At 40.3% G+C, this 24,103-nt stretch overlaps 1 protein-coding gene across 1 annotated transcript in view; it reads left to right on the top strand.

Annotated features, from left to right (window-relative positions):
* Spink5 (serine peptidase inhibitor Kazal type 5) overlaps positions 1 to 24,103 on the top strand; it is a 63,843-nt gene that overhangs the window by 31,749 nt on the left and 7,991 nt on the right. The window contains exons 14-26 of the mRNA XM_075971125.1: positions 552 to 600; positions 3,516 to 3,643; positions 6,334 to 6,421; positions 7,267 to 7,394; positions 8,020 to 8,083; positions 11,264 to 11,388; positions 14,858 to 14,951; positions 16,147 to 16,274; positions 17,937 to 18,009; positions 18,697 to 18,824; positions 19,706 to 19,784; positions 22,297 to 22,424; positions 23,524 to 23,584. Coding sequence (XP_075827240.1) covers positions 552 to 600; positions 3,516 to 3,643; positions 6,334 to 6,421; positions 7,267 to 7,394; positions 8,020 to 8,083; positions 11,264 to 11,388; positions 14,858 to 14,951; positions 16,147 to 16,274; positions 17,937 to 18,009; positions 18,697 to 18,824; positions 19,706 to 19,784; positions 22,297 to 22,424; positions 23,524 to 23,584 — 1,273 coding nt within the window. The remainder of the gene's footprint in view (positions 1 to 551; positions 601 to 3,515; positions 3,644 to 6,333; positions 6,422 to 7,266; positions 7,395 to 8,019; positions 8,084 to 11,263; positions 11,389 to 14,857; positions 14,952 to 16,146; positions 16,275 to 17,936; positions 18,010 to 18,696; positions 18,825 to 19,705; positions 19,785 to 22,296; positions 22,425 to 23,523; positions 23,585 to 24,103) is intronic.

Raw genomic sequence — 24,103 nt, 5'->3', positions numbered from 1 at the left:
TCTCTCAGCTTTGAGGGTCACATTTAAACATCAGCAAATAACAACCAAAAACAAACGGAGAGCTTTCAGAATGTGACTATTATGATAGAAACAGTTGTAGACTAGTCAGGAAACACACAAAAAGAAGTAAGGCATGAGATCACTTCTAAGGGGAACTTCAAATAAAATCCAGATAGCAAGCAGCAGAGCAGTGGTTGTCAGTGGCTGGGGTGGTGGAAGGTGTATAGTGTGGATGAGGAGATGCTGAACTGGTGCAGTTGGACAGGGAAGGCTCCTCCTTCATACCGTGTTCTTGAGAGAATGGAGCCATTCTAATTCATTGACTAATTAACAATCCAATTCATTAGCATATATATATATATATATATATATATATATATATATATATATATATATATATATATATATGACAAGCTTGGTGTCCAAGGCTTCAGGGTAGCCTGAAATAAGTCAAAACATCGATCAATGATGAGCCCATGAGTTTGATGAATTTTTGCTCTAGCGATAAGACTTGTTTCTTCATAGTCTCTTCCTTCCTCCCTTTCTCATAGTATTCTAGAAGACAGAGCAAGAGCAAAGGTTAAAAGAGAAGCTGCAAAGGTAATTTTCTCAGATCTATTGTTGCTGTGCCCTACAGTTTTGGTTCCATGTTGGCATGATGTTTAAGTTGCCCACTAGCATAGTGTTTACTGTCTAAACTTCATGCCTGATAAACAAATGAAACATGTAACCTTCATACTTACAGTCCAGCTCTCAGGAGGCTGATTTGAGCCCAGAAGTTAAAGACAAACCTGGTATATTTTTAGTTAGAAACAGGTATGACCAGTGGCTAGTGGATGAGTGGGAGAGAGAGAGAGAGAGAGAGAGAGAGAGAGAGAGAGATCTTAACCAAAAAAAATGATCATGATAAGATGCTTGCAAAATACCAACTTTATTTTATTGTTGTTAAAATTTTGAGGCTCATCTATAGTGAAAGATGAGAGGGTCCACTTTTGTAAGTGATTTTTTTGCATGTGTTTGGCCTTCATTAGGTTTAGTTTATATAGGCAGAGATTGTAAATACTTAATATGTGCTATTTACTAAGATTAATTTACATCATCCATACCTTTAGAGTGCATCCAGTGGACAGTACAAAATTCCAATCATTCCAAACTTCCAATGCCAAGCAGGCGTGTTATCATGTTTGTCATGGGGAAAGAACTAGTTTCTTAACCCCAATTCCCAGGATTATTCATTTTGACTTTCCAATCACTCTTAGTCTACATCCTTGATTTTACACTTTTACTGTTTTATAGATCCCTAAGAGAAGTATGTCTGTGTAGATGACAGATTACTTCCACTTAATAAACATTTACAAGATTTTCCCAGTGTGTATTTTTAACATCCTTGAATGTACAAACATCATTATTTGGGGAAAGTTTACATATTTTAAAAGTTTACCTTTAAACTGATTTTTTAAAAATAATAATTGCTTTGTTAGCTGGAACTATCTTTTTATTAGTAATTTAGATGCAAAATTGGATGTATACATTATATTTGACTAGATATAGAGCCCTGTTAAATACCCCCATTGCATTCCTTCTGCCTTCTCTGATGGGGTTGCTCTGGCTCACATCCACATCTCCTTCCCTTTGAGGATCCCATCCTGAAGATAGATCAAAATCTCCAAACTTCAGACTTGTTCTCCCCTCTGATACAAACACTAATTATTTCTTAGCCGAACATGTTTTTTCCCTTTTCTTTCTCAGAATTCTGAACATAAAGGAGAGCTCAGCAATAACCTCAGTTCCTCCAGGAAAGGTTCCTGAGGCTCGTTGAGTCTCTTCCTTTGTCACCTTTCACAGGTTTTACAGGCTGCAACACGCAGTACAACACATATAAAGATGATGTAGATGTATCTATGGGTGTCCACCAACATGTTCTGCCTTTTTCTGAAGCCAAGTTATAAATATCCTGAGTGATAGTGCATGTTTATACTCTTGCTGCAAATGCCAGGACCATGTGGAAATTTTCTTCTTTAAAAAAATTGTAATTTCCTTTATTAATATAGTATTTCATGTAAGATGCAATGAAATAGGATATTATCCATCTTCTATTTCCCCTTCTACCTCCCCTTATATGTTGTCTTACACATCTTCCTTGCAGCATCTTTTCTTTTCTTTTTCTGGTAATTCACTAAATCCAGTTAGAACTGCCCATACATACATGGCTATAGGACCATTGGTAAGAGTATGAGACTTATCTGGTCAGATCATCAAAGAAGAATACGTGTGTCTCCCTCAGTAACTATCCACTACCAATATCTCCTTAATGAGGGTGGAGCTAGAGAAAACCTTGGCCAACTATGCTGGCATTCTAGCTAGCTAGACTTTGCGCAGGCAGCCACAGTTGCTATGAGTTCATAAAAATGAAGGCCATGGCATATCCAACAAACAGCAGCTCACAGCAGTCCTTCCCATCCTCCAGCTCTTACAAACTTCCATCTCCTCCTTGGGGATGTGCCCCAAACACCGGCAGAGGGGAAGTTAACTGATGAAGATGTTCCATGTAGGTCTGAACATTCAATCTCTTCAATAAGAGACTATGTACACCTACAGCAAAAAAATAAAATAAAATAAAATAATAATAAGAAGAAGCTTCTGTTACCAAGGTTGAAGTCAGCTTGAGTGTAGAGGTATAAACATAACTGTTTAGAAGCCAGTTTGACAACATAACTCCTTATTGAAATAACAAAGGAACTAGCTCTTGTAGACCAGGCTGACCTCACAGAGACATGCCTGCCTCTCCTCTCTAGTTCTTAGATTAAAGGCATGTGCCACCACCGTCCAGCATCCATAAAGGTTTTTTTTTTTTTTAATGCACATATAGTTGTGATTAGCCTGACTTTATATCATCCTCTCAAGCGCTTAATTCTTTAACACCAAGTAATCCATTCTCTTTTCTAATATTTCATGTGTTCTACTCTCCCTCCAACTGTATGGTTGAATTGGGGTGTGAGGCTTACATATGGCTTTTCCCACAACTCCCTCTACTCCCTGGTTTCCCGCATACATTTGTGCTCTTTCCTGATAAAACCTTTTCACCCTCAGTATCCAACCACTCCATTTTTGCTTCACCTACAGTCTACACCCTCCCTCCCTCACTGTGTGTTCCTTCCTAAGGCCTGGTTTCTTCTTTGATCCAATTTAAATATACATGTAAAACAATGTATTTGAAGCTTGGATCCTCATATGAGGAAGAACCTAAAGCATTTGTCTTTCAGGCCCCAAGTTACCCAATTCAGCAACTTTTTTTCCTAATTTATCATTTATGCTCATGGGTTCTGTTTTCTTACAGCTGAGCAACCCTTGTGCATATAAGGTTTTGATGAGCACTTTGTTCTTAATGATTTATTGCAACATTAGTATTTCTCCTTAAATTTTTCTGAATCACTAAACATTATTTATTACTCATAGTAAGATAACATACTGGAGAAGTAGTAACTGCCCTAAGACACATCTCTTTCAAATTCCAGGAAATCTGCAGTGAGTTCCGGGACCAAGCAAAGGATGGGATGCTCATGTGCACTAGGGAAAATGACCCTGTTGTTGGCCCAGATGGAAAAACACATGCAAACAAATGTGCCATGTGTGCAAGTGTGTTGTGAGTATGCACCCTCGTGTCTTCAACTAATCGCACACCATTATCCTTGCCTGGGTTTGAGATTCCAGAGTGTATGCTAGAAAAACCTTATAAACAGATGGATGTAATATTAAGTAATATTGAACAATAAAGAGACATCATTTTCTATTCACTTCTGTTCCTTCTGTCTTCTTATTATGTCAAGTTGCTAGACTCATCACTAAATGTTTATACTTGACTGTCTTCATTTACAAAAAAGAAGAAAGCACACCTCAGATTGGATCAGGTGTTTTCTTTGGCCTCTCTCTTACTTCTGACAGTCTGTGATTCTGTGAATATATTCAGATATGGGTTAAAAACAAAGTTAGATGGAAAACTGTGGAGCTAGTGTACAAGGACTGTTAAAATACCTGACCAGGAAGTGGAATAGCGAACATTGTGTTCACCCTTTTAGGAAGATCATTACCCTCTGCCAGTGGAAGGTATGGTTTGGTAAGTGCCTTAGTGGAGGGTAAAACCCCTCAGAGACAAGCTCCAAACTAAAACATGCAAAAACTTCTGTCTGTAAAACTAGTTGAAGCCTTCTAGCTCTTCCTTTGCCAGATGATGTGGGCAAACCTGTTGCCAGAGTTCTCCTATGTGAGATAATATACAATGTGTCCTGTGTCAGTTTTATACTGAAATCATGAGTCCAGCCCACTAAGATTTCAGTAGCTACCTTTTGGGGTTTTTCATAATACTAAGCTACTCCTGAGAGCGACCTCAAGATGAGTGTTGAAAAATTATCTTCAAGTTATGAGCCTTATTTATCTTCAAACTATATTTATGTAAAACCCAAAGTTATTGATTATCTTAGTCTTTACAGATTGGTTGATCCATCCTTAAGTGTATGCCTATAATTCTTCAAATAAAGAAATAGTGTAAGTAGATCAATAGGATAAGTAATGGCCTACAACTCAAGAAGAAACAGGTTTGTCTCATTTGTTCTCATTGATGCTAACGATCAGATGTGGTAATTGCTAATACTTTGAGTTCTGGCATGTCATATGTCAGTAAAAAATGCAAGAATGGGGTGAGCTTGTTGTTCCAAATTTGAATCTCCAGCTTGGAGGCTAGAACAAGAAGACTGTGGGTTTGAGGCCAGCCTAGACTGCATGGTAAGACATTGTCTCAAAATAACAGCAAAAACAAAAGCAAAACCTAGAATATTAGGCTGGTGGTGGACCTCATAAAGCTTACAGTTGAATCTTACTGGGCTTATTTAATAACCATTGCAACTAAAATTTGAATTTTCATGTACTTAGCTATGCTAAAATATTTAAATTATTATCTTATCATGAGGAATTGTTTAAGTTATGACGTCCTTTAATGATTGCAACTAAAATTTGAATTGTCATGTACTTAGCTATGCTAAAATATTTAAATTATTATCTTATCATGAGGAATTGTTTAAGTTATGATGTCCTTTAATGATTGCAACTAAAATTTGAATTGTCATGTACTTAGCCATGCTAAAATATTTAAATTATTATCTTATCATGAGGAATTGTTTAAGTTATGATGTCTCCACCATCTAATTTGGTATCATTTCTTGCTATCATCAATTACATCATAGAAACTTTGGAAGTAAAAGTTTCATGATTTAGAAAAGAATCAAGATAATTGTGGCCTCTTATAGATTGAAATCAGTGACATACAGAAAATAACGTCAGCAGAGGTCCTTGCACACTGATAAATATGTCTTCCTTTGTTGTTGTTATTGCTTTTTAAGAGGTGTAATATAGACAGAAATCTTTGCATGTTGTCCAAAATAATCACACCTCCTAAGACAGGTAGTTTTGTCCTGAAATGTTTATACATTTATTTTTTTAATCATCATCATTTGTACATGTGGTGTGTGTGTGTGTGTGTGTGTGTGTGTGTGTGTGTATGCATGCAGGCTTGCTCTGCCACAGTACACACATAAAGCTCAGTGTATGTGTGTGTTTATGTGTGCGTATGTGTGTGTGCAAACATGTACTACCACAATGCACATACAGAGCTCACTGTGTATGTGTTTATGTGTATATGTGTGTGCAAGCATGTACTACCACAATGCACATATAGAGCTCAGTGTGTGTGTGTGTGTGTGTATGTGTGTGTGCAAGCATGTACTACTACAGGGCATATATAGAGCTCAGTGTGTGTGTGTATGTGTGTGCAAGCATGTACTACCACAGTGCACATATAGAGCTCAGTGTGTGTGTGTATGTGTGTGCAAGCATGTACTACCACAATGCACATACAGAGCTCACTGTGTATGTGTTTATGTGTATATGTGTGTGCAAGCATGTACTACCACAGTGCACATATAGAGCTCAGTGTGTGTGTGTGTGTGTGTATGTGTGTGCAAGCATGTACTACCACAGTGCACATACAGAGCTCAGTGTGTGTGTGTGTGAGTGTGTATGTGTGTGCAAGCATGTACTACCACAGTGCACATATAGAACTCAAAGGAAAACTTTCTTGAGTTATTTCCCTCTTCCCATAATGGGTTCCAGGGACTGAACTCAGGTCATGGGGCTTTATGAACAAGCACTTATATTTGCTGAGCTATCTCCCTGGTCCAGTGTCCAGGAGACTTCCAAGATTTTGTTGTAGACATTCTATTCCTTCTGGAAATGTGTCTGAGTAATTGGAGAAATGAATTTAGCTTGTGTCTTCTATTGCAGCCTACTAGAAGAGGAAGAGAAGAAAAAAGACGACAAAGGAGAGAAGGATAAGGTTGAGGCTGGAAAGTCAAAGAGAGAAGCAATACAGGTATCTGCTCCAGAAATCATGGCACACACATGTCCAGTCATCATTCTCTTTGGCCAAATCACCAGTCTCAGCATCCTTAATGACTTTGACAACTGGGAACATAAATTTGAATCCTCATGTCTAAGAAAATGTGTCTTTTTTACTATACTTGTTTATTCTTATTCTCTGATGTTCTATATGTTTGACTTCAAGCTTTTGCATTCTCCTTATTTGAAAGTTCTCCTTTGTCTATGTGGTGGGGACGGTGGTACCTTGCTCTCCGTGTGTGTGTGTGTGTGTGTGTGTGTGTGTGTGTGTGGTGCATGCCTATGAATGTGTGGTTGTGCATCTCCTGTGTAGGAAGTGGAGGGCAGATAGGAACAGTTATGCCTTCTGTGCTCACTGCCCTTTGATGGGTCTTGCTGTCTGTCCTAGAAGTTTTATAATTAGGCTAGCTAAACAGTCTACCTGTCTCTGCCCACTCCCCAATACTGGAGTTACAGCACACACAGCTATGCTTAGCATTTTTTGTGAGAGCTAATGATTAAAAGTAGCTATTATTCTGCATACCACAGACTTTATTACCAAACCAAGACACTAAATTATTATGCCTTTTGCCTCTCATAGTTACTATATCAAAATAATGTTTAATATTTTTAATAATTTTAATATCAGCAATCTTATATTCCAAATAATGTGTTACTTAAGTCTATGAACAAGGTATCAGTTAGAACCGATATCTTACATCACTTTGTACATCTGTGATATATTGTTGCAAGACATCACAGTTTTCAAAGGGGGTGAAAGGTGGAGGAAGTTTTACAGTGTTTAGCGATCTGCTTCTCAAACACTCCTTCTTTTGACAGGAGCTATGTAGTAAATACCGTTCCCAGGTAAGAAATGGCCGGCTCCCCTGCACCAGAAAGAATAACCCCATTGAGGGCCTGGATGGGAAGATCCATGAAAACACCTGCTTCATGTGTGAAGCTTTCTTGTGAGTACAGCGGCAGCCAGTACTGCTGAGTATCAAATGTACAGGTGGGACTGCCCGCTTGGTCCAGGACATTGATAATGAAGCCTGTCTTTCTTTGTGATGAGTTTGGGGGATGAATTATCAAGACACACAATGACAGCACTTTCTTTCTACTGCTTCAGTGTTCTGAAGGATGCTTAAATTAACATTATGTTAGGTTCATGTGCTAATAATAGATTTCCTCAGAGCTGATGACATAAAAGTGCTGGACCTTGATTTCTATATAATGAGTGGTCGTCACCATGATTAATAAATACAAAGGTGGAATCATTAGGTGATCTCAAGTAGAAATTTTGTTAGTGCTTAATCATCCTTCTAGTTGCTTTCAGGTATAAAAGACAACTCTTTATCCATCAAAAATGTAGTGGGAGTTGTATTTGTTATTGTGCGACAGCATTTATATTTTATTTTTAAAGCAATGTTAAAAGGAAGAAGAGAGATATAGAGAAACGTATTTATTTATTTTTCAATTACCAAATTAAGCAGAGATTTAGAGTAAATAGGACCATTCTACCTGAGATTTTTTTTTCTTTAAGATGCTATGCATTGGTGCTGGTAATGACTCTTGCCAATCCCTCTCTTGCAGCCAGCAAGAAGCAAAAGAAAATGAAGCTGTGTTCACAGTAAAGATTAAAAGAGATGTTAAAAAGGTAACTATCCTGTGATGCTCAAACTACGATGGAAAGGTCAAGTTTTGACATTTTGCTGTTAACATCACACAGAATTATTGATGATCCTGGCTGTGAGGAAACTTGGGGGTCAATATAGTCCGGAGTTTGACAAGAATTTTTTTCTAACTGTATATTTAGATTCAATTACCAAGCAGTTTCCATAAAACTTTAATCATACTTCCTTAGTTTTACTATCTACCCACCAAATCCTAGTCTTAATAACCAGAGAGTATAAACCAGAGAGTATATTATTTCAGTTGTGTGAACATGCAGCCTCTGCCACTACTACTAATTCTGCAGTTGTGGCTAGAAGAACAGCCATAAACTTACACACTTTAGCGTGTCTACTTTCCCTTACGTCTTTATTCACAAGTACCATGGTACAGGGGGCAAATGGCCAAACTCTGATCACATTACACAGTTTCAAATTTACTTTGTCCTCAGATTGTCTGATGGAAATTTAAGTCTAGAGAGAAGGAAGAACATGATTACAAAATTAGTGTTTTAGAGGGCATTAGAACCCATATTTCTAAGTTCTTATAGGGGATAAAATAGAAAGAAATTAAACACAGGGGTCCTGACTGCCCCCAAACCGAGACATCTTCCTAAGACACTTTGCTTTACTTTTTTATTGTCACCTATGAGGGAGAAATTTTTTTAAAGGCGGCATCCCTAAGAAATATTTTTGATGGTTCGGAGTGACTGACTCAAGGTAACTTACTACAGACTGTGGTAACTTCTCTGTACCCATCAAAGGCCATATGCACTAGAATCAAGTCTCTGAAGACCTCCTGAGTTTTGAACCTGGAGGATGACTACTTACGCACTTGAATTGCAGGGAAGTGTGAACCTGAAATTAAAAACAGCACGAATGTTTTAAGTTTCCAACGTCTTCAGGATAAAATCCCTCCCCCACGGCCATCTGCATTCGGTATAATGCAGTTTCCACTTTCGCCTTCACTTTGGCAGGCAAGATTTATTGCTGATCGTGTTTCTAATTATGAGCAATCAAGGAACGTGGCAGCAATTGTGAGAGAAGAGAGATGGGCGGGGATGTGTCCTCTATCATTATTGACTTTTAACTTCTGACAGGGCTATTAGGAAAAACACAAAATCAATCCTAATTGCCACCAGTAATTAACCCTATGGTTAAGTGATTTGTGTATTTTCTCAATTCTTCATATTTTAGAGCTAGCATCTTTTGGGTACTTTCTATACTTTAGTCACTAAGCATTTAAGCAAATATTGGCTGCATATTTCCCATTATTAAGTCATGAAGAATATTCTTATTTCCATCTTATAGGTGAGGGAATTCAACCAAAAGTGGTAAGAACAGTTATTTAAGCTTTCTTGGTAAAAAATTAGAATTCTAACAACATGACATAGGCATGAACAGAGTAGTGCTAGCCAGGCCACACTTGGGATTCTCTCCTACTCAGGAAAGGATGAGAAACAAGTTCAACAGATCTTGTTAAATTCGTGTCATAAACAGCAACCCTGCAGTGTCTGGTCATCTCTGGCACTTGAGAGAGAATACTGGGAGGCCTTTCTAAGACGCAGTTGCTGGTGCTTTGGAGATCTGTTCCAGGCTACCCCATCCTGACTTGCCCCATTTGGTTAGCTGGGAGCATGTCAGTCAAGAAACACCACTCCAACTGTGGCTTTTAAGGATACCAGAAAGACTTTGTAGAACAGAGGTGGGAATTCACTGAATTACAATTACCCTCTCCAGCCTCAGTGTGAAGTTTCTGGAGAAGATATGTGCCGACTTTGTCAGAGGCTCAAAGAGAAAGAATCTAAAAGAGAAAAGCCTGGCTGGCAGGCCCATCAAGACACTGAGAATCACAACAAGGGAGCAGTTTGTATGGAAGATCTAAGACGTGGGTTAATCCTGATGAGAATCTACAAGCAACCCCTTGTCTCACACAGCCTTTCTGAGATGGCTAAACAGATTATTTCCGTCAGTTCTGAGCTAGGAATGGAGGCTGAAGCCACTATTGACCTAAGTCAGCTCTTTCAGTAAATTGTAATAAATGCACTCAAGCAGTTGTTGAGGAAGAAGAAAGCTTTTTCCAAATATTGGAAAAAATATAATTTGGAAAAAGAAAATAATTCCTGACTTTTTTTAAAGGACATATAATATTGCATCTCAATATACTGATCTCAAGAAGCATATTTATCATATTGTACTAATTTAGGAAAAATAAGTCTTTAGTATAGGACTCTTACAAGGTTTTCTAAGGTTCTTTTCTTTCTTTTCTTTTTTCTTTTTTTTTTTTTTTTTTGATTTTTCGAGACAGGGTTTCTCTGTAGTTTTTGGTTCCTGTCCTGGAACTAGCTCTTGTAGACCAGGCTGGCCTCGAACTCACAGAGATCCACCTGCCCCTGCCTCCTGAGTGCTGGGATTAAAGGCGTGCACCACCACCGCCCGGCTTCTAAGGTTCTTTTTGAGTACTCCTCAAAGCAGCACTGTAGCTAATTTGTTGAGTTCATCTGGTGGAAATTTCATTTGGGGATGAGGCATGTGGAAAGGTAATGGAAGAGCGTCGGGTCTTTAAATAGAAAGCAGAAGCCATCTTTGTTCTGGATCATGTGAAAGGAATCAAGAGAGTATGGATGGTAGGCAAACTTGAATATTTTCTTCAAAATATGATGGTGTTTTTATCGCTTTATAACAGAATTGATATGAGCAATAAACCTTTGAGCAACTATTATGCCCAATCCTCAGAAAATACAGTATAAGAGGAGTGAGCAGGCTCAGGGAGGAAATGTGCTTGCCACCCAGCCTGGCTACATGAGTTCAATCCCCAGGACCCATATGATGGAAGGGCAGACCTGAGTCCCTCAAGCTGTTCTCAGACCTCACTCCTGCATAAATACACACACACACACACATTAGAGAAATAAATGGTTTTTAAAATATAAAGGAACTACAGTTTATTAAGAGAATTTTACATGTGTGTGGATTCAGGGCTCAATTTTAAAGTGGACAAACCACAAAGCCATTTATTGGTCCAATGTACTTGGTAGGAATTGAAAGTTAAAGTCACCAGAGGTAGGGAAAATCCTTTGGTTCTCTCCCTCCCTCCTTCTTTTCCCTCCACCTCTCTCTCTATCCAAGAAAATATTTAAACTTTTGCAATTCTCTTCTTCTCTTAGGACTGCAATGAATTTATGAGTCTTTTAAAGGATGGAGAACTTTACTGCACACGAGAAAATGACCCTGTGCGTGGCCCGGATGGCAAGACCCATGGGAACAAGTGTGCCATGTGCAAGGCTGTCTTGTGAGTAAAAAGACACACGGTGCAGCACCTACTGTGAGTCCAGAGAGTAGGAGAAGGCACACGCCTGCAGACTGAGCCATGCACACTATTGTACATGAGGGACAATTCCTAGGAGAAGCCGCACGCCTGCAGACTTAGACATGCACACTATTGTACATGAGGGACAATTCCTGGGAGAAGCCGCACGCCTGCAGACTGAGCCATGCACACTATTGTACATGAGGGACAATTCCTGGGAGAAGGCACACGCCTGCAGACTGAGCCATGCACACTATTGTACATGAGGGACAATTCCTAGGAGAAGCCGCACGCCTGCAGACTTAGACATGACCACTATTGTACATGAGGGACAATTCCTGGGAGAAGCCGCATGCCTGCAGACTGAGCCATGCACACTATTGTACATGAGGGACAATTCCTGGGAGAAGCCGCACGCCTGCAGACTGAGCCATGCACACTATTGTACATGAGGGACAATTCCTGGGAGAAGCCGCATGCCTGCAGACTTAGCCATGCACACTATTGTACATGAGGGACAATGCCTGGGAGAAGCCGCACGCCTGCAGACTTAGCCATGCACACTATTGTACATGAGGGACAATTCCTGGGAGAAGCCGCATGCCTGCAGACTTAGACATGCACACTATTGTACATGAGGGACAATTCCTGGGAGAAGGCACACGCCTGCAGACTTAGCCATGCACACTACTGTACATGAGGGACAATTCCTAGGAGAAGCCACACGCCTGCAGACTTAGACATGTTCACTACTGTACATGAGGGACAATTCCTGGGAGAAGCCGCATGCCTGCAGACTTAGACATGTTCACTGTTATGCATGAGAGACAATTCCTAGGAGAAGCCACACGCCTGCAGACTTAGACATGTTCACTGTTATGCATGAGAGACAATTCCTAGGAGAAGCCACACGCCTGCAGACTTAGACATGTTCACTGTTATGCATGAGACAATTCCTAGGAGAAGCCACACGCCTGCAGACTTAGACATGTTCACTGTTATGCATGAGACAATTCCTAGGAGAAGCCACACGCCTGCAGACTTAGACATGTTCACTGTTATGCATGAGACAATTCCTAGGAGAAGCCACACGCCTGCAGACTTAGACACGCACACTGCTATGCATGAGAGATAGTTCCTACTGTGAGTGAGGAAGGTGTGAAAGGCAATAATCCAAGCAGACTTACACAATATAATATTATACATGATATTCGTTATATATGAAAGGAATGATTGTCTAAGAAGTATCTTCAGGGGAATCTCTTATTTTCATCCCCAATAGTTACAATTCTAGAAGCAGTATACTACGAGACTGTTATACTTCTTACTAGTTTTCTCAGCAGATAATCATATGTTTGCTGATAAAAATATTTATCCGTTGTCAAATACTCTTTATCTTCGAATTCCAGTTAGGAAGAATATACACAGGATTTTTTAGTCACTCTGTACAGTACTTTGGGGAAAATCATATTTCAGGAAATAAACGTAAGTAATGCCTTACACAGGGTATAGAAGTAAATCTAAAACATCCAAATCATTCAAGAGATTTTACTGAGCACATACAGTACCCAGTGAGTGTAATGATTAAACAAAGATGAATGAGACAGATTGGTGCCAGAGATCACACAATTTGGGGGTTCTTAAACCTTTGCCACTCACACCGCCTTTTCCCTGAGAAATTTTTATTGTACACCTGGATACATAAAATAAATACACAAATCAAACACTTACTTGTAACTATCCTGAAGAACTTTAAATAAAACAATTATTTACCATTTATTTAATTAGAGAAAATCAAATGAATGGGCACTACTGTTCAGTTGTAAATTAAGAATTAAATCTTGGCTGAGTATTTGATAGTGCAGAACACAAAACATCTCCAAATCTTTCAAAGTTGATTAATATTTTGATCATATAATCATCAATGCTGAGAATGCAATTTTTTTATAAGTATGTAGTCTTAAATGGCAAAAGTATACTTGAAGTCATCTTAGGAATTGTTCAAAATTATATACTAATCTGAAGACAAAATTTGTTTTAAAAATATTTTATGAAATACAAGTCAGAAACTCACAGAGCAATTTGAAAATCAAACACTCAAATATAATGCAATCAAAAGATAAAATAGCTTGATTCATCTGTGCTGAAGAACGATGACGGAAAGTCTTTAGTCCCCACAATTAAGTCATTATTAAGTATGTTCCTGTACGAACATAAAACTTTTAGTTTATAGGGAAACCAAAGCACTACAATCCACAACTTGTAATAGTTGTGAGCCTGAGCTGAGATCTTAGGCAGTTCTCTACGGCATTGAGTAGCTGACATCTCCCACGGAGGAGAGCGTGCATATTGTGTGTTCCAAACAATGCTGAGGCGAAGTCCGTGATGCAACACAGGCAATGGCAGGGATCCATTGCATGCTTCATTGGAAATTAATTTTCGATCATCACACGTTCAGAAATCTTTACTGTTGCCATCTTTTACAACACTCCCATCCATATCCTTGATCCCTATGGACTGGGAGTGGTCCACCAGCTGTTGTCTGCATCTAAGGTCATAAACACAAAGCTGGCTTTCAGACGTCAGTGAAGGGAAAGCTAATGGAAAGTTTTGGGTGGAAATGGACCTGAACGTTATAATTTGGGTAAAGACATGTAAATGACATGACAGGGCCATGTGAGAGAATAACAGACTGCATATGGTCCGAATTAGGAAAACTGTGGTATGTAAGAAACCAACACTTAGAACTCAGAAGCTTTACCAACTTTCTGTGTCAAACCAGGGACGTGGACATCAATTCTACGTGCAGTGAGGGCTGAAGAAATGTTTCAGTTAGGGGAGGAAATGGCAGCAAAATGGTTTCTTTAGGGAAAATGCACGCAGCAGCGATCAATAGAAGGGAAGTCTCACATTCCGAATGCGACCTGTGCTAGGGGACTGATGGGTTGCCGTTACCCAGTGAGGGCCAGCTAGAGGGAGGAAGGAAGACACAAGTTGTCAAGGTGAGGGGTGGGTGATAGAAAAATATTAACGGGAGACAGCTATACAAGCCAGAAGAAGAGATACACTTGGAGGTAATTTCAATGTTTTGTTTTTGAAAAGTGAATGATAGAGGAAGAAGCTCATGCTTACTAAAGAAAATGATGATTATTAGGTCCTCTTGTAGATGAAAAAAAAACTTTAAGAAATAAAGTTAAAGGTCCTGAGCAAACCATTTAGTAAATACTAACTAGCTGGTAGCTAAGTAGATGTTGTTTTTCTCTTAGTATGAGGAAAGTTTTGCCAAGCAAAGGACTTCACATAATCCATCTATTGGATTTTCTGAAAAGAGGGCTTGTAACATAGATATTAAATACATCCTGATAAATTTCATCTAGATCCAATTGATTGGCTCATAGAAAAGTAATCGTTGTTCAGAAAGCTATTGTTCCTTCCACTTTCTGACTTTCAGCGACAGAGAAAAAGAAGAAAGAAGGAAGAAAGAAGAGGAAAATCAGAGAATCGCTTCAGGCCATGGCTCTGGTGGTGGGAGACAGAAGGCTAAGGTGAGCGGTAACCCTAGCTTTCACGGCTTATGTGGGTGGAACTCAGTGCTGGTGAGACTGGGATGGGGCTGGAGGGAAAGGGAAAGTCAGAGAGTGCCCAGACAAACAGGTCCTTGGAAGAACAGTCTTCCACCTTGGCCTCTCTGGTAAGATACTAATAAATCCTGCTGCTCTGTGACTCTTGACATCTTTAGATCCGGAATTAATTGAGACAGTGAAACTTCCCAGGCTCCTGAGCCTTTTCTAGCTCATTAATCTTCGTGGCAGTATTGATTCTCATCAGCATCTTTACTTTCTTTCACTCTTCTTTATTTCTGAGGATTAGGCCAAGCCTGTGAATTATCTTTTCTGCTCTCCAAAGCAGGACAGTATGATGAAACAGAACAGACTAAGGAGTCTGTACAATTGGCCTCTTACCATATAGACTTATGAAACTTTGGATAAATTACCTCATCTCTTTTATCTCAAAGTTCTCTTAAAGAGAGAGGGGAAAATAACTTAGATAGGAGAAAACTATTTAGGTCCTTCTGAGCACATTTGAGATACTTTGCAGAGAGAGCACGGCATCATCTAATGAGATACAACATCATTTCATAGATTTCTGCTGCCTGTTCACCTTCTTAAGGCTGTAGGGAGATCAAGGCCATCACTTTGCTCCCAAATACACTACCTGTAATAAAAAATCTGTCTTTTCTATTTCATCTAGTGTGTCTGCTTTAGGACAATAAATTCCCACTCTCAGAAAATAAATGTGCTCAGGCTGTTTGTTTGTCTTCTCCGGATTGTGGAACGTGTCTAGTGAACACGTTGCCTTTATCTAGAGAAGGAGTGACAAATGATGCTTAAAGAAAGAAATAAATGAAAGATTATTTCATTGAAACATTATACATCTGAACAAAGAGAAATGTAGATCTGGCCTTTGGTATACAGTTTTCTGACCTTAGATTTTTGCTCTCAGACTTCAGCCACTTTATAATTTCCCCGTGTAAGTTAAACACACTAAGTGCTACGAAACTGACCCTTCATAATTAGAACACGGATGACTCTAGCACCCCTTTTCTCTGTGGATGGCGTCCCTAGGTCATGGACTATCTGCAAGGGTAAAAGTAAAAAATGCTCCTGATAGTGCTTGCCTCATGAGCTTGGCGGGAAGAAAAAGACTGCTCACGTGGCCTGCTTTCTTCTTCCTTTTCAGGAGGAATGTGCTCAGTACTGGGAAAGCATGAAAAATGGACAGCTCAGCTGTACTCGCGAGAGTGACCCTGTACGCGGTGCTGATGGGAAGCCGTACAACAATAAATGTGTCATGTGTAAAGAGCTGCTGTAAGTGCTTCTCGTGGCAAGTGTGTCCAAAAGACAGCCGCACAGTTCTTTTCTGGGGCTCCTTCCGTAAAAGTCTTTTCATTAATCCCAATGCTTCCCCCGCTTTTGTTTCCTAAGGAACATAAGTCCAAATGGGGGACAGATAATCAAGTGGCCGATTGTCCTTTTAACCACTCTAATTCTGTGACCTCCCAGTGTCATCATAATATTGTTCATTGCCTAGTGAAATTTAATGATAGTCATTTGAAATTGCAAAACAGTGTTTAAGAGAGCCAGGCTCTTGCCAAGTTATGAAACATGGAGTGTTTAAGAGAGCCTGGCTCCTGCCAAGTACATGAAACATTCCTAACTACAAAAACAGGAGTAGTTACTTTGGTTTATTTTTTCCCCATGAACGGTATTAGAGTATTTCGTGACATAGTTCAGCCACTTTGATCAATCTTGTTAGGATCGGTAACACAGTTATTGCTAGTCCCATCTATAAACTGAGTTAGTCCTAAGTGACCCCAAACTTAGGGATAGTTTTAGTTGTGACATTTAATTATTGCATGATCAGTAAATGTGTAGCATCTATCTCTCATGCTACAAAGTATAATTCATTCATTCTTCACTTCTCTGAGGGTTATGTGATGAACACTTATACCAATGCTGACATTCTACTAATGAGAAAAATGAAATTGGTTTTCTTCTTTAAAAGAAAATATTTATTTATTTATTTATTATGTGTATGGCATTCCTTCCACATGTGCCTGCAAACCAGAAGGGGGCGCCAGGTCTCATTATAGATGGCTGTAAGCCACCATGTAGTTGCTGGGAATTGAACTCTGGACCTTTGGAAGAGCAGTCAGTGCTCTTAACCTCTGAGCCATCTCTCCAGCCCCAAAATTGGTTTTCTTAAAAGCGTTGTGGAGAGTGCATTTGAGGGCTCTAGCCAGTGGGCTCTAGCCGCAGTCCAGTTCTTCTGTACGGCCACCTAGATCTTACTCTGTATTGTCAGCATGTGTGACATGCATTGTATATTGTGGGTGGAAGACCAGGATTTTACTGGCCCGTGGCCTTCATTGATCCTCCTGTCTCTGTGTCTTTACCGCTGGGATTATAAGCATCTGCCTGACACCAACCACTGCTTTTCATGTGGGTGCTGGGGATTCGAACTTGGGTCCTCATGTCTGTGAGGCAAGCAATTTACCAACTGAGCTATCTCTCAATTAGTGGAGGTGTCTGACCGAAGGTATGACCATAATTAGATTTTTCAGCATGTTATGGCATTGTAGGAACTCTCTATTTTTAATAATTAAATTGATTAAAGTGCTATGACTTACATTCATTGGAATTTACTATTTATTTAAGTATTTGGGGCCATGCTTTAAGAAATAACATTATAATGATTTTTTTTCTTAACGTCAAAATCATGGACCACCACTCTAGGAAAGTGGACCAAGACTAGAGATGAATTTGGATAGAAATTGTGAAGGCTATAATCAAATGATTTTATGATGTATTTTGTGGTGAGGGGCCTCCTGCCCTGGAATCATACTGTGCTCTCAGAGAGTGGAGAAACTCACTGTGAAAAAGATGGTTTAGGACACAAGCCCTCAGACCCATTCATCCTGCGCGTGCAGTTGTGCCAACAAGATGACTTTTCCACCCTTTCTCTCATAGGCAGAAAGACATAGAGGAAAGAAATAAAAATTCTGCCGAAAGATCAAATGGGACTGGCTCAGCCACGGGGAAGGTAAGTCAGTGCCAACGTTTGATGCAAACCATCCAAAGTGTGGAAAGAGGTTGTTGTTGATGTAGCCAGTGGAGATCTTCCTCTTAGAATGTCAGAGCTAACACTGGGTTTTATATTGCTGCTATAAAATGTCACTATAGACCCTGGCTCACAGTACTGCAAGTTATTGCCTTACATTTGTGGAGGTCAGAGGTTCCAAATGACCCCGCTAAAACCAAAGAGTCGGCGGAGCTGTGCTCCTTTGTGGAAGTCGCAGGGTATGAAATTCCTTTGCTGTCTTCTTGACTTCCAGGAGCCGCCTGCGTTCGTTGGTTTGTGGCTGCCTTCCAGCCCGCATGCTTACTCACGGCTGATTCTCTATCCTTCTGGGACTCATTCCCCTGCTTGAGCAAGAACCCTCATGGTAGCAATGAGTCCTCCCCCCGGTCCCGAAAAACCTTCACACTTCAAATACAACTGATTGGTGCTCTTAATTCTCCATTGAGAAGATTACATTAACTGATAAAATAACATATCTATCTGCACACTCCACACAAAGACATGGATGTTCTTATGTCATAATCCTGCCTACCTCAGCAAGGTTAAGTGGCTGCCAGATGTGTGAATGGAAACCTTTGGCTTTTCAAACCCAATAAAATACTATATGAAAAAAAGCATTTCTGATTATCTTTCCTCGTTTATTTTCAGGATGTATGTGACCAGTTTAGAAGCCAAATGAAAAACGGGAAACTCCTCTGTACTCGGGAAAGTGACCCTACCCGGGGTCCAGACGGCAAGACTCATGGCAACAAGTGTGTTATGTGCAAGGAGAGGTTGTAAGTGTCTTCCCAACCAGTGCTCTGTCTGTACGTCCAGATAGTGTAGTAACCGCGTTACAGCACCAGTGCTCTGGCTGTGCGTCCAGATGTGTAGTAACTGCGTTACAGCACCAGTACTCTGGCTGTGCGTCCAGATAGTGTAGTACCCGCGTTACAGCACCAGTGCTCTGGCTGTGCGTCCAGATAGTGTAGTAACCGCGTTACAGCACCAGTGCTCTGGCTGTGCGTCCAGATAGTGTAGTAACCACGTTACAGCACCAGTACTCTGGCTGTGCGTCCAGATAGTGTAGTACCCGCGTTACAGCACCAGTGCTCTGGATGTGCGTCCAGATAGTGTAGTAACCGCGTTACAGCACCAGTGCTCTGGCTGTGCGTCCAGATAGTGTAGTAACCGCGTTACAGCACCAGTGCTCTGGCTGTGCGTCCAGATGTGTAGTAACCGCGTTACAGCACCAGTGCTCTGGCTGTGCGTCCAGATAGTGTAGTACCCGCGTTACAGCACCAGTGCTCTGGATGTGCGTCCAGATGGTGCAGTAACCGCGTTACAGCACCAGTGCTCTGGCTGTGCGTCCAGATGTGTAGTAACCGCGTTACAGCACCAGTGCTCTGGCTGTGCGTCCAGATAGTGTAGTACCCGCGTTACAGCACCAGTGCTCTGGATGTGCGTCCAGATGGTGCAGTAACCGCGTTACAGCACCAGTGCTCTGGCTGTGCGTCCAGATAGTGTAGTAACCGCGTTACAGCACCAGTGCTCTGGCTGTGCGTCCAGATAGTGTAGTAACCGCGTTACAGCATCCGTGCAGAACAGCGAGCGCTTTAGAAGTGAGTCCTATAATTAATGAGACACGTATTCACTTTCTTCCCATCCTTACTCTCAGGGAAAGAGAGGCCGCTGAAAAGAAAAAGAAAGAGGATGAAGCCAAGAGAAACACGGGGACAAACAAGAATGATAAGGAGGTAATATGTCAGACACGTCAATACCTGAATTTGGGAGGTTCATGTTAAGGAGACGGAGGTGATGGCTTTGGAGCCAGTATGAAATTGCCTTTGAGAAACTGAGCTTAATCAGGAGAGCAGACCTTGCACCCATGGGAGCATGGTTGGGCCACGGTGACGTAGGTGAATATTATGAGGGAGGATGAATCATGTTGGAGGCAGCATAACGGAACTGTGAGGTGAAAGAATATTATACACATTCTAAAAACGCTAAGAGGCTTAGTTCAGAGAGGAAAAGCACGGAGAGATACCTGACAGAGGGAAGGGACAAGAAAGAGACTGTGAGAGCCATAGAGGCAGAGAGAGCTCTCGGGGCTGGGGAGCCTGGCCACAGTTCAAAGCCGGTTCCAGGCGCAGCATCAGAGCTGTCTGGTTGGAGTGGCACAGAGAAGAACATTTATGTGCAAATCTTTGCGGTATGCATAGGAGACAGTGTGCACACATAAAGAGGCATATTTTTGCACATTCATTTTTCCTCCACAGAAGATAAGGAGCAAAGCAGCTTTAGGGCAGTTAGAGACCGGAGCTAGCAGGGGAGGTACGTCCTGACTCTTTCAGGCTAGGCTCTGATCTCTTAGACTCTAGCGCCACAGGCCCACCCAAATATTCATTGTAAAGGGAATCAGGTAACTAACTGTTTTGAAGTGCGCATTCTCTCCCAATTATTGAGGATATGGTAGTAAACAGAAAAAGACGTGGCTAGCTCTACCAAAACGAGCATGACACGACTTAAAAAGAACTCTAACGCGGGTGCTACGCATTCTCAGGACCAGCACCAATACCAGTGTTGTGACTATCCACTCTGCGGATATCATTTGAAGCTTTAAAAAGTATTTGGGACACAGGAAGGGCTTGGTCTTGGGAGTGGGGCAGGAAAAGGAAAGCACCAAAAAGTTCAATCAAGAAACAAACTGGGAGTATGCATGGTAATGTGACCAGATGACACTTGACTGCCACCTAGTGATCAATTTGGGGCATTATCAATAGTTCTCTCCTTTCCGCAATGAAGGCACAGAACAGCCATTATGATGCAGCTCTTCTCACCTATGAAATCCAATTAGAAAGAAAAAACTGCAATCTGTATAGAGAATAGTTCTTTGAAATTTGTCAAAAGAGAGCTATATATTTCTTTATAATGTAAATCAAAATAAGATTTGCTCTTATGTTTAAACAGTTTGCAAAATCTATTTTGTGTATTTCTCTGATGTTACAGCTAAGAAAAGAGACAGGACCACACACAAAGAATAAGTAGATCAGGAGGGCAAATCCCAAAATCTGGCAGTACATTTGTACGATGATGATGAGTGTTATCATTTGTGTGTATGTGTGTATAGTGTGTGAGCACGTGCTTGTGTGTGTGCTTGTCTGTGCATGTGTGTGTGCATGTGTGTGTGTGCATGTGTTATTGTTAGCAGCTGGAAAGAAAATAACTGCAGTTGCTTCTGAAAATGACATTATTGAGAAAAATAATATAGTGATCTGATGCTCAATTTCAGAGATAACTTTAAGAATTTGGTGGATAAAGTAAGCGTGGGATTGTCTGTAGGAGAAAAAAAGGCAACCCCAAGCTAAGCCACTATCAGTATTATAATGAGTGCCTCCAAAGGTCTCCTTGGAGTTAGGGGGAGTTCAAGGTAAAAATCTCATGGGACCAGTTCCCTTGCCATTGTTTTAAGGCTGATTTTTTTTAACATAAAAAAAATCCCAGCTCTCTCATCTTATAAACTAGTGGCTTTGTTCTCTTCCATGGAAAAACAAAGAAGTAAAAATAAGGGAGCTTACTCAGTAGATAGCTGGTCACAAACCCAGCATTTACATTGATTGTTTAGTATTTCTGAGTCTTTTCTAAAATGAAAAATGGGTGCACATCATATGAGCTGATGTAATTCACATGATAGAAAATATCTTAAAGATGTGGCTGTGTGGCAAGCTGGCTGAGAAGGTAACGTGACAATTGCCCCCAAGCTTGAAACTCTGGATTTGATCCCAGGAATTCATGCAGTGGAATGAGAAAACCAAGCTTTCTACAGCTCCCCTGAGTCTGCACATGTGCCATGGTAGGCTTGCCCACACACATGTACACATACACAACCTATAAATGCAAAACTATCATTACAGAACAGAACTGTGGATTTATATGTTTGAATGCCTTGCCGGGTAAATATGTTCAGTCCATTCTGTATTTTGAGGCCTGTTTTTCCATGTGGAATAGTGAGCACAGCTGCAGACAGGCAGATTTGGGACATAGCATCACAGAAGACTTCGTACAAATGAGATGAGCTGTCTTAGGCAGTGATGAAATTCCCCTGGAGAAGACAAGTGGGACAAAGTACCTTTAAATCGTAATCCATTCTCTGAAATCTCATTTTCTCTATTTTCTTCCAAACATTATGAGTCCGTGCCTAACTTTCATGGTGCTTTCAGACTCTAAATCCTGTCTAAGGTTGTAATATTTTCTCTGTCCTCTTGTCAGGATCAATGCCATGAATTCAGGAGCATGCAGAGAGATGGGAAGCTGATCTGCACCAGAGAAAATGATCCTATCCGAGGCCCAGATGGCAAGACGCATGTCAACAAGTGTGCCATGTGTCAGAGCATATTGTACGTGAGCAGGCTTGTTGATGAGTTTGATAAATCACATGTCAACAAGTGTGCCATGTGTTAGAGCATGTTATATGTGAGTGTGCTTGTTGATGGTTTTTATAAATCACATGTTAACAAGTGTGTATGTCAGAGTATGTTGTACATGAACAGATTTGTTGATGAGTTTGATAAATCATGCTTGTTTGATGGGAAAGAATTTCTGTCATTTAAAAACCTATGACACTTGGTTTTATACATTATAGACAAATCCATCCTCATTTATGAAGACTAGTGTTAGTTTTCAAAGCACTCAATGAGAAGCTGTTCTTGTAAACAATGAGATGTGTAGTCACACCTGGGTGGTCTACGGTGGGAAACAATCGTGATACATTTACAAGTCAATGACTTTTTTATTTATTATTTTTATTTATCTCTTTATTTTATTTATTTATTTTAGTTTTTTGAAACAGGGTTTGTCTGTGTAACAGTTCTGGCTGTCCTGGAACTCACTTTGTAAACCAGGTTGGCCACGAACTCACAGAGTTCTGCCTGTCTCTGCCTCCCAAGTGCTGGGATTGGACACCACCTCTGGGCAGTCAGTGTCTTTTAAACAAAAAGGCTCAGTCACTCATGTGACCGTGTATGTCATGGGACTTCAGGCCATCTTGTATGTGAAATAGTCACATTGACAACACAGTTTTTGTTGAGATTCAAGATTAGTTTGTTTTCTAAAACGTGGGTAAACTTTAAAGCATTGTAACTACATGAAGAATAAACAAACCAGAGCTTAAGGTGAAGCAACTGTCAAAGTATCAAAAAAAAAAAAAGGAGAAATGAAGCTATAGTCTGAAATAAACCCATTCCCTTAAGAAGCAACAGCCCTTTAGAATCCTTTGAATCGTGACGATAGGAAAGCAACAGAATTGGTGACCATTGAGTGTGCTGCCATGGTAGAATGTCCATCCATCAGAAACAACAGATAGAAACGTGTGTCTAGGTGTTTTTAAGGCATGAGACTATAGTGTTATGTTTGTTAATGTTTAGCATTGGAAAAATACTTGGTTAAAGATAATTCAGCATAATCCTAGAAATATTTATTCGTTTCTTTTTTCTGCAGCGAACGAGAAGCTACTGAAAGAAAGATGAGGAATGAAGAAAACTCAGGTCCTCAGGGAAAGGTTGTGTTTTAACAGATTTACCTAACTTGCCTTTCCATGTAGTCTTTAGTAAGAAAGATAGTAATGTTTTACTTTAAATTTTGATTTTGACAACACTCTCACTTTCTGTCATAATGTAAGATATATCACCACACCACACATACACACACAAAACACAACATACAAACCACACACACACCCCATACACACACACACACCTCACACACCCCATACACACACAACACATGCACAACACACACGCATAACACACACACACAACGCACACACACCCCAAATACACCCCACACTACACACACACATCCCCCATCCCCACACATCCCACACACCCCACACTATACACACACATGGAATTAATCTTTTAAAAATTCTTAGAGAACTCTTCTATAGTATATGCCAATTTTTGTCTTTCTGCTTTAACAGAAATATGCTTTGGAAAACTAGATGACACAGACTTCTTTCACCTCAACTGCATGCTCATCTTTGACACTTTAAACGTGAAAGGAGGCTTTGGGTAGCTTA

This window comes from Microtus pennsylvanicus, chromosome 4 (genome assembly GCF_037038515.1).
Source record: "Microtus pennsylvanicus isolate mMicPen1 chromosome 4, mMicPen1.hap1, whole genome shotgun sequence".
Classification (NCBI taxonomy): domain Eukaryota; kingdom Metazoa; phylum Chordata; class Mammalia; order Rodentia; family Cricetidae; genus Microtus; species Microtus pennsylvanicus.
The sequence above is the reverse complement of the archived record's forward strand: the minus strand, read 5'-3'. Positions and strand labels throughout refer to the sequence as shown.